This window comes from Struthio camelus, chromosome 1 (assembly GCF_040807025.1).
Source record: "Struthio camelus isolate bStrCam1 chromosome 1, bStrCam1.hap1, whole genome shotgun sequence".
Taxonomy (NCBI): Eukaryota; Metazoa; Chordata; class Aves; order Struthioniformes; family Struthionidae; genus Struthio; species Struthio camelus.
Window position 1 is genome coordinate 208719935 of NC_090942.1, and position 16917 is coordinate 208736851.

At 38.5% G+C, this 16917-nt stretch overlaps 1 protein-coding gene and 1 long non-coding RNA gene across 9 annotated transcripts in view; one reads left to right on the plus strand and one right to left on the minus strand.

Moving 5' to 3' along the window:
- The window catches only part of LOC138065614 (uncharacterized), a 45876-nt gene that overhangs the window by 23602 nt on the left and 5357 nt on the right, over positions 1-16917 (plus strand). The window lies entirely within an intron of this gene.
- Positions 12046-16917, minus strand: part of YAP1 (Yes1 associated transcriptional regulator) — a 95756-nt gene continuing 90884 nt past the window's right edge. For all 8 annotated transcript variants that reach the window (XM_068930385.1, XM_068930386.1, XM_068930387.1 and 5 more), the window contains 2 exons: positions 16244-16356; positions 12046-15676 (listed from right to left, as the gene is read on the minus strand). In XM_068930385.1, coding sequence (XP_068786486.1) covers positions 15438-15676; positions 16244-16356 — 352 coding nt within the window. In that variant the 3' untranslated portion in view covers positions 12046-15437. The remainder of the gene's footprint in view (positions 15677-16243; positions 16357-16917) is intronic.

A 16917-nucleotide genomic window follows, 5' to 3' on the forward strand; every position in this document is an offset into this window, starting at 1 on the left:
TTGGCTGTCTTATTCGTATATTTTCCTCTCTGAGAATCTGACCTTTAGAAGTGTTTAAGGTTGGACCTATATGAAACAATGAAGCATTTAAAAGTTGACATTCCCAGTTTTTGTGGCGAGAATTTTTCTTCTGGGAGGCAAAAGATTGAGGACAAAGGAAATTCTTCAATCTAAGACATAGTCAGTTTTGATTTTACAATTGCATTATTCGGCTGAAACTCTCTCATGCAGAGCAGCGCTCAATTTTTGAACTATGGAATTTCTGCTGCCGTCTACTTCCCCATTGCTAGAAGCAGAATTCAAGTGCAGAGATCTCTGATTAAACCTCCTCTGATTTTCAAAACATTAGCAACAGGGTACTCAGGTTGTCCATTCTGAGCATATGCTGCTTGATTACCCTTTTAAAATTAATTTGTGTGGTTGCTACCAACACTCCTGGGTGCTTTGATGAGTATCCAAGTTTCTGAATCGCTCCTGGGGTGATCTTCTTCACATTTGGGTCCCTGCTTCAGTAGATGCATTAGCTAATGCAACTATATATGGTACATTTCCTTTTTCTTTTGTATGTGAGCAGCTGGTGTGAACTCCATCTCTTTCAAAATTAGACATCACGTATTTTCTTCTTTCCTGGGAGATGGTTTTTATTCATCCCATCATTTGCCACAAAGGTATGGGGTGGGGGGGAGCTTTTCTGTTTGGGAGAAGGGGGAGATCCTTTAGGACAGGACTGAGTTTAGCTGTGTTTCCCTGTTTCCTGACTGACCGAACCGTACCATTTCAAAACCCTTCAGCTTGGAAAGAGCACCAGAGTTAGGCCAGAGGAAAAAATGGGAAGGGCCTAAAAGGTCCAAAAATCAGTTAAATTTGTAGACTGTTCCATTTGTTCTGAATGAGAAAAAAAGACGAAGCCTTAGATTTTTCTGTTCATCTCTGAGTAACTGAGGCTACTCCAGCTGGTTACACAGTGAAATCCCACAGCTCTAAGTCTAATGTTTATGAACTCTTCCTGCCTCTCCCCCAAATATCTGAGGACTCGTGAGCTGCTGTCCTCACAAACGGCACAAAATAACCAAGCCAGCTTCAGCGTGAAAGCAGCCGCTCTTTTGTGACAAACAGCAAACTTCTGCTGTTGCTTCTCGCTTCAACAGCACCAGCGTCACAAGAGCCATCTAACCAGGAAGAGTTTGCTGCTGGGTTCAACAGACTAGCCAAATCAAGCCACTCGGCACATAATTTTTTTCTGATCTTCCTAAGCGCCGCACAACTTTCTAAAAAACACTTCACTTCCCCAGACCCAGCGCTGCCGCAGAAGCCCAGCTGCCCGGGCGGATGCTGGATTAACCCCACCAGCCTTCGGGGGTCTCTGGGCCTGCGCAGGGCCGTTTCGGAGGCTCGGATCATCGGCATGCTTTCCCAAGCAAGGACGCTGGGCTTTGTCCTGGAAGCGCTGCTGGCCCAGGAGATCCCTGGCAGGCTTGTAGGGCAGAGTCTCCTTTTCCTGCTCCCTGCCGGGAGGAGTTCGACGTGCCGGCGGCTGTTGGAGTAACCAGCGTCCCAGCAGAAGTACAGATTGTTCAAAATAGACTGGCACTGTAGGCGTTCAGGCTGTTTTTGAATTCCTCCTAGACCCTTTAACCCCGAGGTGGATGTTACAGTGCAACAGGAAGGCTAAAGACAGGAAAATGTTTATCAAGAAAACTGAATTTGGCTTGTTGAAGGTCCCATGCTCACTTCTGTGATTTACTTTAGGCTGGAAACAATGTTTAGAGTTCGCTGTCACAGCTCTTAATCATGTTGTGTAGAGTGCCAAGCTTATTTAAAATTGTAGCAGACTAGGATCATTTGCATGTTTAGGACCAGTGTGATTTACTCAACCATGCAAAAAAACCTGTGGTCTGCATTTCTTCTCCTCTGATCCAGCTCGGTAAAGGCAGGGGGGCAGTTCCAAAGGCGATCACCAATTTCTGCTAACATCAACCCCAACTATTCAATTACACTATTTAGAGCCAAGAACAAGGAGCAGTTTCAAGGCATTACAGTTATTGTTTTATAAAGGATTAGATAGCTATTATACTGTACAGTATCGAGATGGGGGACAACTTTCATTGGTTCATCTTTCTTTCTTCATTAGTCCAAAAGCTATTCATTCACTTCTATAAAAACAGTATAAAATGTATCTATACAGGAAAAAAAATAATCCAACATGATAGGAAAAATACTATTGTTGATCAGGGAAAAAAAAATCCAGCTAAATGGGGAAATCACTTTTGAAGGACTTACCTTCCACTGCCCCCTCAGCTGTGCTTTAAGATAAAAACTAATTAAAAAAAGATGGCAAGTGTTTAAGATAGAAAAATAAAATATGAATTAAAACAGCAATCACCTTGTCTATTTGCAATTTATTGCATACCGAAGGCGACTGAAAAGGTATTTTTTGAATCTCATACTTGTTTAACTCGCTCTACATTTGCTTTCATCCATTCTTTTTCTGGAATGATGCACTTAAGTTCATTTTTTCCAAAGTTGTAAAGTTGGTCATGCTCTAGTAATCGAACTAGTCCCTGGGAGTGGGATTTGTATATATTTTTGACACTTGGCCATCACGTCCTCCACTGAAGAACCACTGCAAGGATAACTTAGTGATTTTTCCGTAAATGATGTAGAGACTGCACACACTCACTGAATGTAAGCAAGTAACTTATCTTTCAGTAAAAACTTCTTGCGGTAGCTTTTCAAGATGGGTAAAATTCACGGGGAATAACAACTTAATGGCTGTGCTTTCATTGATATAATTGTATTAGGCATGACTGGATGGCTAGTTACATCTTTGCAACAGTCTTTTCAGCACTAAGACTGACTACAGCCTTCTACTGCCCCTCTTTTCACTAGAGAGCACGTTTTTAACAGGTTAGAGAGAACAATAGAAACAGCTAATGAACATCCTGGGGAGATTTTTTTCAGTGATTGTACTGTATTTGATAATTTATTTCTGCTTCTGTGATTTGACTTGGTAACGTGTTGCTTTTTCTTTTCATAGGAAAAAGTGCATATTATCTAAAGCGATACAGACTCAAGCCACCCATTGGTACAAAATGAGAGGGGCCTGGCCTACAATAAAAGGGTAGAGGCATGCCAGAGTTTATTTTTAATCTCTTATTCTCCATATCAAAGAAGCAACCAAACCAATGCATTTTATAAATCATTCTCGTGCTTCTTGAATGCTGGCATCATGCACAAGCAGGGTACAATATCAGGAATAACCTCAGGAAGATGGCATATTGCCTTTTGTGCAAGATTTAAGCACACGTGTTAAGAAGTTCGCTGCTGACCTGACTTGAACGCCACTGGAAGGGAACAAACTGTTCCCATCTCTCCATCCAAAAACAGAAGATGGAGAGACAATACTGCTTCAAGCATTTGCCAGAATGATAAGGGAGACCAAGAGAAACCATTCCCGGCTCCAGACCCCCTGGTCCAAGCTCACCGAAACACCGCTGCACCTGATGCAGTGCCAGTACCGTTGATCCCAAACTCCCAAGGGCCCCATCCATCCCACCCAGAGCCACGGAGAAGCAGTAATTTTATCTTGTCCTTATTTTAAAATAAGATTTGAGGAAAAAATGCTAGTGAACTTATAAAGGAAATAACAAACTCCTTGATGGTCTTAACTAAATTGGCATGCCCGGGCTCGAAATTCCCCTGCTTGCACCTTGTTTGTGTGCATTTAGTTCATTACAGTACATCTTCAGGGAGGGGCTGTCTCTTGAAAGCTTCAAGATACATTGCTTCCTGTCTCCCTAATCAGCTGTGCAACAGGGTAAATTTAGAAACAAAAGGCAGCGCAGCAGCACTGGCAAATGAGTTTAAGTGCACATTAAAACCTGTTTTGGAAAAGTCGGAACAGGTCGTGCATGTCTCCAACTCAGCCGGAACTGGCAGACCCTGAGCAAAATAATAAATGACTTGCATGCGTTTGGCACCTTTAATCCTGAGAGAGTCTGAAGTATTTTACTTAATTTGAGCTATCGCCTACCCATCCATGAAAGAGGCACCTGTGGATGGCATGCTGCACAAGCCAGATGGTGCACAAGCATTTTCAAGAGGCAAATGAAGACATTCTTCTCTATTCAAAAACGCAGGAGGAATTTAGGTGGGCATAATTAGCCAGGCTGAAATTTAGCCAGGAAAAGAGTGTATGAAATAGTCCTTACTTGGCAGTAAGTACAATGAGTTATTTAATGACCCTGAGCCAAATTCGGAGCATTTCATCTTGGTGAATTTACTCCAGAGTCCCAAACAGGTTTGCATCCCCATAATTCTTTCAAGTCTCCTGTAACGTATTTATTTAAGGGTGGTATTGCAAACAGCAAAAGGTGAGCTACAAAGAAGACCTTCTTCTTCGATGGGGGGAAAAAAAAGATATAATAAAGAGAAAGTTTCGAGATGGAGGGGAAAAAGAAACACACCACTCCCTTAAGAGAAATATAGGCCAGTAAACAAATGATGCTCTACGTCCGCAGGCCATCATTTTACCACACCGCACTGCACTGGAGAATGTGCAAAAGATTGTTCCATTAGAAAAGACCACACACTTCTTACGCTGGATTTTTTCCCCTCTTACCCAGTTCGATGCTTTTGTTTTTGCCAAGACTGGTATCTGGGATAAGCTTCAAGCTCATCAGTATTTCCCTTAGAGTTTCAGCCAAAAATACATCTTTTCCACAAAGGCTGGATGATTTTCAGGATCATTTTACTTCTCTGCAGGAGGTTTTTCTCCTACTAAGTGGGAACTGTGCTCAATCTATTCTGTCTTGGCCACACTCAAACTCTTCTAGCTCAGTTAATTCACAGACAAATTGAACACATGCAGTACATTTAGTCAGAAGACAGATAGCACTGAAGTGCTCTTTACCACAGTGGAAACATTTTGTCTAGTTTATTAAGGCGATCAAGCTTAATTAAAGCATGGATGCATTTCCAACAGAAGAAAAGAGCAGGTACTGAAAGACTTTTTAAGCAGAGAAAGGACCAATGGTTGGAAACCAAAATCAGACAAATGTAAACAGCTAGTAAGGTTTTTCCATTTTTAAACAGTCAGGGTGAATAACCATTGGAACAAATTACCAAAGGAAGTGGTAGATCTTGGTAGATCCCTGTTCTTGACATCTGAGTCAAAACTACCTGTTTCTGAAGTGTTTCCCTTAGCTAGAGACAACTTACAGAAGCAACAGGTGTTAGTAGTTGAAACATAAAGATGGAGTGGATCTTCAGCTCTATGAACCCAGGTTTTGTAACTCAGTGCTTAAATTCCAACAGCAGCCCACAATCTTTTGAAAATATGTCTGGAAGGGAACCTCAGTGATAATGTGCATGTCATCTGGACAACCTGCCTGCTCCAAGGTAGGTTCAGCCCTATCTTATTTCTGAGAGCCGTTTGTCCAGTGTGTTCTTTACAACCTCTCATGATGGAGATATTAAACTCCCTTCAGGCACTGCAACCCATTGCACTCCTAACCTTAAGTTTACCTTAACAATGGGCTTTTCTCTACACAAATGTCCCAGCTACTGCAAACTGCTCCTCTTTCAAGTTCTCTTTGACTACTGCTCTGCATTACTCTTCTCTGGACCATTTTCAGGAGGTCCACAAATTTCTGGAAATATTGTGCCCAAGAAGTAGACCAGCAGTCAGCTGCTCACTGATACTAGCTAGGGCAGAATTATTTCGTCTGTTGTTGGTTATGTTTGCATTTATGTATGCATGAGAGCATATACATTTTTATGACAACAAAAGATTGAGAAATCAGTCAGTTTTGTGATGTTCTCTTGAATCGCAAAAGCAATTTTACCTACCGAGCCACCTGTTCCCCATCTTCTAGCTGAGTATTTCTGAGTACATACTCATATGTCTGTCTTTATTGGTTTACCTCCCTTTTATCCAGTCACTTCACAAGTCGTATCTTTTAGCATGCTCAGAGTGCCTCCAGTTTTCGTGGATTAATTTTGAATACAGTTCATAAATTATGCAAATGTATTAATACATAAATATGCATAAAACATAAAATTTTGTATTGAGATAGCAGAGTACTTGAATAACATGGTAAAGTATATTCCTCAAAGAGGAAAAAAGAAAAACCCGAAAAGATGGCCAAGAAAGTCAGTGGCTGAATCAGCTAAAGCGCTCAGTTTGCCTATTATGGGATACAAAAATCTCTTCTTTGTTCCAGTAGCAGACTAGATCCTATGCAAGCACAGCACCCAGCCCAAAGGGCAGATACAAAACATAAGGTCAAAACTTCTGACTCAAAATGCACACTGGATCAGCTTCAAATCCCTAGACATCACCTTGTCATCTTATATTCCAGTGCTACTGTTCTACCAAAGAAATATTTAGCAACAAGAGCTGTGGCACAGAAATAGTTATACTCAAGCATTGAATAAATCCACATGTTAATACATTTTAAAATAGTCTAGGCCCACCCATGAAGGCAGCTTAAATCTTCAAAAACAAAAGAAACCCCAGCAACTGTCATGGGATCTTGAGGATAGGGAAGTAATCCAAAAACATTTTAATGTCTATTTAGGACGAATAACTCAAGCAAGTAGTAGAGTATGTGCTGTGTGCCAGTGGAACACAAAACTCAGCTGCATCAGGCACCCATTAGACATTTAATCCCTGCTATGAGTGAACATCTTACTCCATAACATACTAGTTCTGTGTCTCCTTAGGCACACATATACGTATCTGTGTAGGTGTATGTGTTTGTGTGTGTATGTATATGGCTGTGCAGGTACAGAACGTACATATACTAAGATGCATAGCTCGGGTCATGCATTAGACTTGAAGGTAAACTATACTGTTGGACAAATCTTATCTGAAACCAACTTCCCTTTATCATACTGTCACAGCATAAAGACAATGGGGGTGTATGATGCTCTTTCGTATCAGAAGGAAAAGGCTAGCAACCCATGTTCTCTTTTTTGTAGGTGCCTTGAAGTCCCAAATAGCTCAACTGACTTACATATGGAGCACTATGACTATTTTAGATTGGTTTCTGGAGAGGTACCACAGCTGAATAGTGCATTCATGCTCCCTCTCGTTATTTATTTCCGTTTTAATTATGGTTGAAATGCTCCCAAATCGCAACTAAAATCCTGAAGATTTGAATATAAGCAAGTCATATAGACTTCAAAATTGGGATGGCACTTTAATTGCTTTTTTCCTTATGAATGAAACCTTTAGGTAGGAAATTAGTGTTATATAAAATGTGTGCAGGCGGGTGCATGTGTACAAATGCATGCAGCATTACTCTTGTCTGTGTGTATAATGATTCAAGACTTTTTCAGCCTTCAAATTCCGAACTAATAGAAAATATTTTCACACCTAAAAGATTGCTTTGGCTTCCCAGAAAGGAGGCTGGATAAAACTCAGTACGCAAGCTGAATCTGAAAAATAGCTAAAACCTGAGGACTTAGGCACAAAAGTTTCCAGAGAACGACAGGCTGGTGCATGTTAGTCTATTGGTGGTAACTGTATGCTTTTATCAGCAAATACAAAGTAATTCAAGATAATTCTGTCTTGAATCAGCTCATCTGTCCCACTGATGGAGTGCACACAGGCCAGCGAGAACTATCATTTGACATACCCTTACTTTTCTGTAATGTATTTGTGGGTTTAAGCTGTTAGACAGAATAGGATGCGTATCTCACACTACAAGGATAAAAATGATACGCCTATGTCTTCGTGATACCAGCCAGTTAAAGACCCCAACAATGGCAAGGGTTTGAGAAAGCATGACTAGAAAGCACTTAAATAACACTTTACCCTCAAAGCACTTTGCAAACATTAATAAATGTTTCAGTGCTCCCAGGAAACAAGTAAAACCATGCCAGCTTGCCTTCCTGTGAAATGGTAAAACACCTTGCCTAAGGCTAAGCAGAAGGTCAGATGTGCCATTACGAGGTGGAAGTCCCCCTCATCCCAGGCAACTACAGCATACCTAACATTGCATTTTAAAAAGCATTTTTATCCTTTCTTTCATTTGTCACCAATGGACTTACTTCAAAAACACGGCCATCTGTTAAAAGTTAGTGACATTAAAAATAAAATGCAAACAAATGTGAAGCCAGTTCACATAAAGAGACAAGTCCACCAGATGTCTTTACTTCATTAGAAAGGAGACAGTTCTAAGTGCGGCTAAGAAACCCTGCCCTAACACAGCGATACAGATCTGCTTCCTTCCTATTTTCACAGCCTTCATCAGACTTCACTGTTTTATTTCCAGCACGACCATAAAGCAAAATCCACATGTCACAACAGCAAACTTCACCTGCAAAGAGTTTACAGTTATAATGAACCTGAGCTTTACGGCAATAATGGCTTTTCATGTAAAAACAGTTTGTTTTCCAAGCCAGGGCCAGTACAGAGATTAGAGGAATTCAGATGTTAATATCACTGCTTGGCTCTCAGGTTTTCTAGCATTCTTGCCACAAAGCTGCAAAGAGAAATTTCAGTTTCTCAGTGATCTATTGGTGCCTATTCCGTACAGATAATTCTTACTGAGAAATCCATATCCTCACAAAGATTACCAAACGTCATTCATTCAGTGCCCAAAAGGGCTGAGAGTTAAATGCCTCTGGGTCCCAAGTTCCTTTCTACTCGGATAAGAATTTAGAGAATGCTCAGATTAATGATCTCTTTTTCTCTCGCTGTTTTAAACTGGAACCAGGGACATGTTTCAGTGCCTATCTTAATAGATGTTTTTGGAGAAGACCCCTGGGCTATTTATCACAGTAAACTCTGCTTTCTCTGAATATTACTGAGCGCTCAAAAGGCTATTCTGATCTCGTTTGAGAACTGCAAGATCCTGAAATGCTGTAACAAGAGCAAAGACCTTTTAAAGTCACACATTTAAGGAAGATGTAAAAAAAATAAGAAATAAAGAAAATCACAAACAGTTTTAAAAATATAGGTATATGAATCTAAAAGACAGGGCTTTAAAGCAGTTGTTAATCAACTGGGGCTGGAGAAGAAAGTGGCGGCAAAAGAAGCAAACAAAAAACACATGCTGCTGCATGGTGGGTTTTAATGAGTCCAACAGTTGTCGACTTCTTTTGTTGACGCTAAGCCTTTCCTCAGCAGTCGTGCAAGTCCCTGTACAGCAAGTGCAAGCCTGTCAAACAGGCTCTGCTTTTGTTAATAACTTTTTGGACTAAACAGACATCCTAGCACCTTGCAGCCTGCAGATCACAGGCTGAAAGCCACTGGTCTAACTAGAAGGCATCTCATAGTTCTCACCATTTGCTATAAGGTATCACCATTTGAATCACACAACTTCTTAAAAGTGTAGGCTTCGGGTTTTGTCATATGTGCGAGCAGTATCTGTTTTTAGTCCAAACTTATCGAGTTTAAAAGTCCAGAATTGCAGCTGGACCTCTCAAGAGCCTCCAGAGTCATACTCCATCCATGGATGATGGGTATGAGAGGATTATGCTGCCTAGGGAGGGCTGAAAAAGGTCTCTGCCAGTCAAGAGAACTAAGACAATTGTATTTGCATGCCTAACGTAATGACATTAGGAGTGAAAGATGGAATAAAATTGTTAGTTTTAAAAATCACTGTTAACAGCAGTTCGAAGGAGTGCTGCTTGGGCATCCCATAGCCAGCACAGTGGTATGGCACTGAAGAGGACTCGGTGTGCTTGCTATGAGCCTGCCACTGGACTCACAGTAACGAAGACAGCAAGCTGACTTTTTCCAAGCTCTGGGAAGTCAAAGTGGAATAAGCATCCACCATCACTCAAAGAAACTTGCTTCTCAAAAATCTATCCTGTAATAGTAGTTGTGTATAGCATGCTCGGATTCAGACTGTAATTTCTGCTTTATATTACAAACCTCAAACAGCATGACAAGTGAATTCCAGCAGGGAAGAAGTCTTTCCTCCTTTATGGATGAACTACATCTAGCACTACAGGTTCTGGTCTTGAGTAAAGCCTTCAGGTGTTATAACAAAACTGGTAGATGGTAGATACAACAAATAGTTTAAAAATACTAAGGGAGTACTTAGGGGAAGAACAGGCATTTCAGGTGGGATATAGCCTCCCATTTTGATGGAACTCTGTTTTGTTATTACATGACTGAGAAGTGAGAGACAGCCTCTAGGGCTACTTTTGCCCATTGCAGTCTTTTTTTTAAGTCACTTGTTAAAAATGACTGGAAAACACTATACAATGACCTTGCCTCTCATGTTCTAATACAAGACAGTTTAATATACAAAATGTTATAATCTGAGTGACCAACTTTATTCCTGTATGGAGGGGGCAAAAAAAGTCAATAGCAGCCTATTATCTGTAGCACTCACTGTTATGACATCTACATTATTTTTGTTTAAAAATACATCAAGTACTGGATATGGTATACTTGTACAAAGTTCTCCCCTATGTTCTAAAGATAAGTTGATTCTTCAGTTACTGTTGGCTTTACCATTTCATTCATGTCAAAAAAAATTTCTCATGATGTACAGATGTCTTCCTGTTTTGATGACATCCAAATTTACAGGCTACAGATAACTTTATTGTTAGCAACAATAAATGGTGATGAAATGGGACAACAAGCACACTGTCAGTCTTCTATAGAAAAATATAAACTATGGAGGAGCTGATCTGGTAACTAAAACTGATGTGCCTACTCTACCTCAGAATGAACCTCCAGAGCAAGAGTAGCTAGATAGATTGCAGCCTCATTGCGGCTTGTAATGGAAGCCAATGGAGCCTGCCTCAAATAATTATTTTCTTAATGATCCAAGGTGAAAAATGCCCTTTTTTTTTTTTTTTTTGACTATATCCTGTACATTAGCATAAGGAAGACTCAAAGCCTCCTTGGAAGCATACTCTTTCTGGCTTAGTAAAAGCAATACTTTTTATTTATAACCAAGTGTTGAAAATATTTCAGAAAGAATTCCCAAGCAAGTCTGGAACACCTGGACCTGATATCCTGATATGCTTTGCTATAATACAGCCTACTTAGGGCTTCCTAAGAGTATGAGAAGGTCACTCATACTTCAACCGCTGCAATATGTCATCACCTTATAAATGGGAGATAGTGATATCAGCATATAAAATTGGTACCTTGTCATGCTTTGGCACTGACTTTCCACTCCCAGGTGCAAGGTACGATGGGTTGGGTTTAAATCTGTAAGATCTGAATGACTGAACATAGCTATGAACTCAAGAGCAAAAGGCAGAAACTGAAGGAAGCATAGAGCTCTGGACATTTAACTAAGAAAACACAACTGCACTCAGTTTTACAGGGTTGAGGCATTTCAGTGCTAAACACTAGCACCTCTGGAACTGCTAAAATGCAAATATGGTAAGACTTCAGGCATTCAGGAATTGCATTTGCATTAAAAAAAAATTTCAGAATTTCTCTTCCAGAGAAAGTCAAAATTAATCAAGTTCACCATAACTTTTTAACTAAAAGCTTCAGAACACTTTAAAGGTATGTTATTACCTATTTCACAATTCATAAGTCAAAACTTGGAAATGAAAATAGCGTCTCTTTATTGATAGTCTGCCACAAATCATTGTATAAGCTTAAAGTTCGCCAGAAGTATCTGCTATGCGGGAAGATGCTGAACATTGCAAACATGTCTGCAATAAAGCGGATGCTTTCTTCTAGCAGATAACAGATTTTCTGTTATCAGTTCTCAATGTACTGCCATATGCAATAAAAGTTCCTTTGCTGTATTAACAGTATTGTTTTACACAAACTATATGAGGCCCAATAGAGTCACTTTCTCTTCAATGTTGCAAACACACTTAAGATGTACACTTTTAATGTTAAGCCTCCACTGACTTCAGTGGGACTCCTCTGTCTGATAGTTAAGCTTGCACACAATGTTTGCAGGACTGGAGTTTACAATCACAAAAACTGCTAAAAGGGGGTGAGAACAGCCAAACTAAGATAGGAATTCCAACAACTCAATGCATCCATCTTACTGAAGGAAATCAGTACCTTTATATGCTATTGAATGTTAAAAACAAACAAAGATGTTTAAGCACAAAGTATATATTTATACCAAATAAAACAACTGAAAAAGTATTACATAAAGAAAAATAATGTAACAGAATGTACTTAAGTACCTAACTTACAGTCATGCTCATATCTAACAAAAGTAACATTGGTAACTAATATATATAATTTTTGACAAGGGTGCATTTAAGAGTTCTCTAACATATAACATTCTAAATGTGGAGAGTATTTTTTCCAAGATATAGAAAACAAATTACTTTACACAGGCACGCCTGCTCATTTGTATAAAAAACATGCTTGTAAGTGAAAAGGTCACTTTAGTACTAATTTACCAGATGTGTGAAAGCTATGTTGTGTTAATCATGTTGAAATTGTCTCTTCTTTTGCATTGGTGAGCGCCAACACTGCATGGTACAATATTTGATCCATATGGTTTACTGACACTGCAACCTGTTTCCAAGCAGTAGCCCTGCCCAGGTGTTGAACAGCACAGTACTGTACAGCCCCATCTGTCTTCTGCATGTAGTGTATTATTTATAACTAAAAGCTATTACAATTATTACAATGATTTGTTTCAATATATACATCAGTATAAAATACTACCCAAAACACTTTTGCATTTCAAACAATTTTAACCACTTCATCAAACAATGCATTTGCAGAATAAAAAATAAAAAAAAGGAAAAAGAAAATCCAAATTAATGTGAGTTGCCAACAATACAGCATCTCTATGGTATCTTTCCTAACAAAAGAACGGAAATGTATTAAAGTCAATTAAAATAAGTATCACAAAACTGAATTAATGTTAGAGCAGTTCAAGGATTCCCAGTTTGTCAGTATCTCCCCTAAGCAGTGCTACCCAAATACAGTATAAGCCATTTAGTGTTTCTACAATGAGAAGAAGACATTCAAATATTAAAGCTGTGAAAACACACAAAAGCAAGGAAATAAAATTTGTTCTATATTCATCCGTGTTGTACCTTGGTACAGCATGTTAGGAGTTTGCACTCAGTGCATTATGTGCTATTAGATCTGGATTCAGCTGGGGAAGACGACTGAAATGGAAACAATTCTGAATTTCCTTGCTGTTGTGGTTTCATGTCAGACCATTCAAGTTATATTTAACAGCTTAGTGTCATTTTTTTTTCCTGAAGGGAAGAATTCATAATTAAACTGTAAAAATGCTACTAAAATCCCTATCTTGGACACAATATACTGCTTTAAGAGCTACCGTGTCATTGCACAATATAAGTGGCCTATTAATCACTGAATTACTGGTGTAGCAGAACATATTTGTCATTGTGGATGTGCTTTGAAAACTGGTGTTTAAAAACCTGCCTGTATTCCATTACAAGCCACAAACAATTTTGCTTACTTCAAATACTAAAATACTTATGTAAAGTAGTAAATGTACACTTAGAGTGGCAAATTTCAAATCTCTGCCTCTGCTGCTTCAGTTTTTAAAATAAGAGACTTATTTCAGAGCTTTCACTCCTTAAATTATTCTGAAACAGATCTGTCTCTGAAGCATTACAAAAAAAAAAAAAAAATCCAAATTATCATATGGGTCATTTTTTGTTTTACTGATTTATTCCCAACTTGAAAAATAAACAATTCCTTTAAAAAAATTCCCTTCCCCCCCTGCGAAGTCGTCTCTGCTAGCTGAGATCTTCCAAAACCAAGTTTCACACAGTATCTTTATAGCCACGTTATACACCCTTGAAAATAAGGGCTCGTGTTGGGAATGGTGACAGGCCCTTAATTATAGAGGTGCTGACTGGTGACACCATTTTCAATCAGAAAAAACAAAAAACCCCACAAAACTTCATAGCTTATACTGAAAGTTTGATTCATGCTCATTTTGTTCATGTGAAAATACTCTTTGGAAATGGTGTCAACTCCTGCAGACAACTTAGTGATACATCTTTTCCTGTTAAAATAAGGATAATTCATATTCACCTCTACCCCATGCTAAGCTCTACTACTAATATACACGTCATTACCTGCTCATGTCACCATCTAACACATATCTTTACAGTCTTCTACATATAGTGCCCAGGGCTTATTTTTCACCAAACAGAATTTGATAACTATTTTACTAAAGAGTTTTAATGAGGACTTTTTTTTTTTTTGGTGTTCCAGCCTTTTCATTGCAATGTAGAGTGAAATTAATAGTTTACAGTATTTTTCCATGCTAGCTTAAGAGAAGCTTTTCATAAGATTCTCTTCCATTAAGGATTTTGAAATCTAAATTCACCTAGAGAGCAAAACTGAGAATCAGAAGAGAGATTAGATGCTTCTGTCATTTTAAAATGATTTCTGCTACTTCAAAATGCATTTAAAAATTTTACACATCATACTTAGCATTCTAACTTTTTACACTGCTGCAATCAGACTCTAATTCAAAATTCTTGCAAATAGACATGAAAAATAAGCCACTGGTCATGAATTCTAATGATTACATTCAAAGCTAGCCTTTAAAAAATAAAAAAAAAAAAAAAGAAGTTACAGGCAAAACATACTGTTTCATGTACTCACTAGCTTATCAGGCTACAATAAGCATGTTTTAGGTATAAAAAAAGCAGACAATTCAGATTTAAATAAGACTATGTGAAATCAGAAAAAAACCCTTAGATTTCACTCTTAAAAAAAGAACACCTATAATTACTTCCCATCCTACAGCTACAGTTAAAATAACTAACAAAAATAATCAAACTATTTCTGACAAACAAAAGTTAGGCTAGAATACGTGGCAACAATCAAAGTTCATATATGTTTCTATGTAAAATGACTCATGATTTACTATAACATAAAATATGAACAAGAGCACTTTGTGACTAATGAAAGAGCTATTAGTAGAAACACTTAATGTCAAACAGTCTTTAGCCCTCCTTTAAGTCATATCTCCAAATCAGTATTGACTTCTTTTGACGAGATACATCATTTTTGGCTTGTCACCCCAGTACGTCATGTTTTACCACTTGCCACAGGCAGCAGGAGACAACTAGCTGAGCAAACTACAAGCAGTGACATGCAGAAATTAACTCTCAAATCTGAGTACTTAGATAAAATGATATGCAAGCGCACACTAGGACAAAAGGAATGGCATTCGTCATCCACACAGGCTCATCATCCCTCCCCACCCCCCTTGAACAGTAGTTGCAACAGCAATAGAAAAAGATCAAGAAGATGTCTGTTCTTCAGAGTCAACTGTGGAAAAAAGTCAGCAATATATAACAGCAGCGATGGACAAGGAAGAGCAAAACGAAAGAATCTTGTTGAATATTTGTTCATTTACTTTTTCTGAACACAAGCCAAAGTCTGCCACAGTGGCTTGTTCTGAACTTCAGATATAGATGTCCTATTCTCCTTAGATCCTTCACAGATTTAGAATTCAGTCTCCCTGAGGCCTCTATAACCAAGTAAGAAAACTCTCTTTATCTAGCTTGGTGGCTGCCAAGACAGATTCCATGTCATTAAGGATGTCAGAGCACAAAGCCTCTTGCAGACTTGGCATCAGTTCCTCTCCTTCTATATTCATCCCATCTCCTTCCAGTGTCCCAAGGTCCACATTTGTCCCTGGAATGGCTTCAAGGTAGTCTGGGAAACGGTTCTGATGGGACGGTATGTTACTTTGGCTGATACTGTCACCTAGTTATAATACAAAGCAAGATGGATATTAAACACACTGGAAGAACTAAACTCACCATTTATCAGGGCAAGTAGTTAAAAGTTAATCCTTGCTCTCTTGCATCACACAAGCAATCTGATTCATAGAAATCCACCCCGAATACGAAAGATGACTTGACTGCAGACGTACAAAGCACATGCCTTTGTTTCAACTTTTTCACTTACTGACTCTAATCTCTCCTAATCTTTGATGTTATTTATCATATTTTTATTTTTGTTATTTTTATATTTAAAAGAAAAAGAAAACATTGATGAGTCAAATGTTGTTTTGGAGCAACATTACATGGCAATACTGGATAAGGTAGCGTTCTTAGCTCAGAACAAACAATCGATCAAATTTATGAGAGGTATGTTTGTCACAAATCCAATTATAACATTTCTATTACAAGAATAGAAGAAGGTAGAACAGCACTGTGAAGAGTATCACAACTTCTCAGAATTGCCTGCTTTCATTGCAAAGCGGCTGAGCATTTAGTGGACACAAACATTTCTGGAAAACAGGCATTAAGAATGTAAACAAAATCAAACCTGTATCCATCTCATCAACACTGTTCAAGAAGTCATCAGGAGTTCTGGGTACACTATAACTGCTCATGCTAAGTCCACTGTCTGTGCTTTCATCTCTGGAGTGATATGTTCCACTATAAGAGAAGAAAAGCAGCAAATAATGAGGGTAGAGTACTGAGGAAAATAGTAAGTTAAAATGGTTAGATGTATGTTTTTAAAAGAAATTTAAAAGAAAGCTGAAGCCTTTGTCTGTGTGAGACACCTGGTTTTTATTTTATGCAGATTTTTTCCAATTAAGACCATATTATTTAGATTCAATTCAACTTGATGAGAACATACTTAACCAGCTTTAAAAAAAGTGCCTACCAAAGCTTTGCATTGTAAACAGTTTCATGCACACCCACAGCTAAAAACTATTACACATCTATCACAGAAAGTCTCTAATGATAATAAAACTTAGTAAAGATGTAGCATTTCACACTTCTATAAGGATAAAAAAGTTATAAATGCTAACGTCCTGTTGTTTATTCACCCACTGAAATGTATTTTTAGTTCTCTGCTGTTATAAATAAGAGCTAGAGTTGGAACTACTTTAGCAATTCTTCAATTGCTTCCCACTGTTGCATTACTACTAGTTCAGTTATACATGTCACAGCAAGAGAGCCCTAATATAAATTAAGTACTAGTACAGAAGC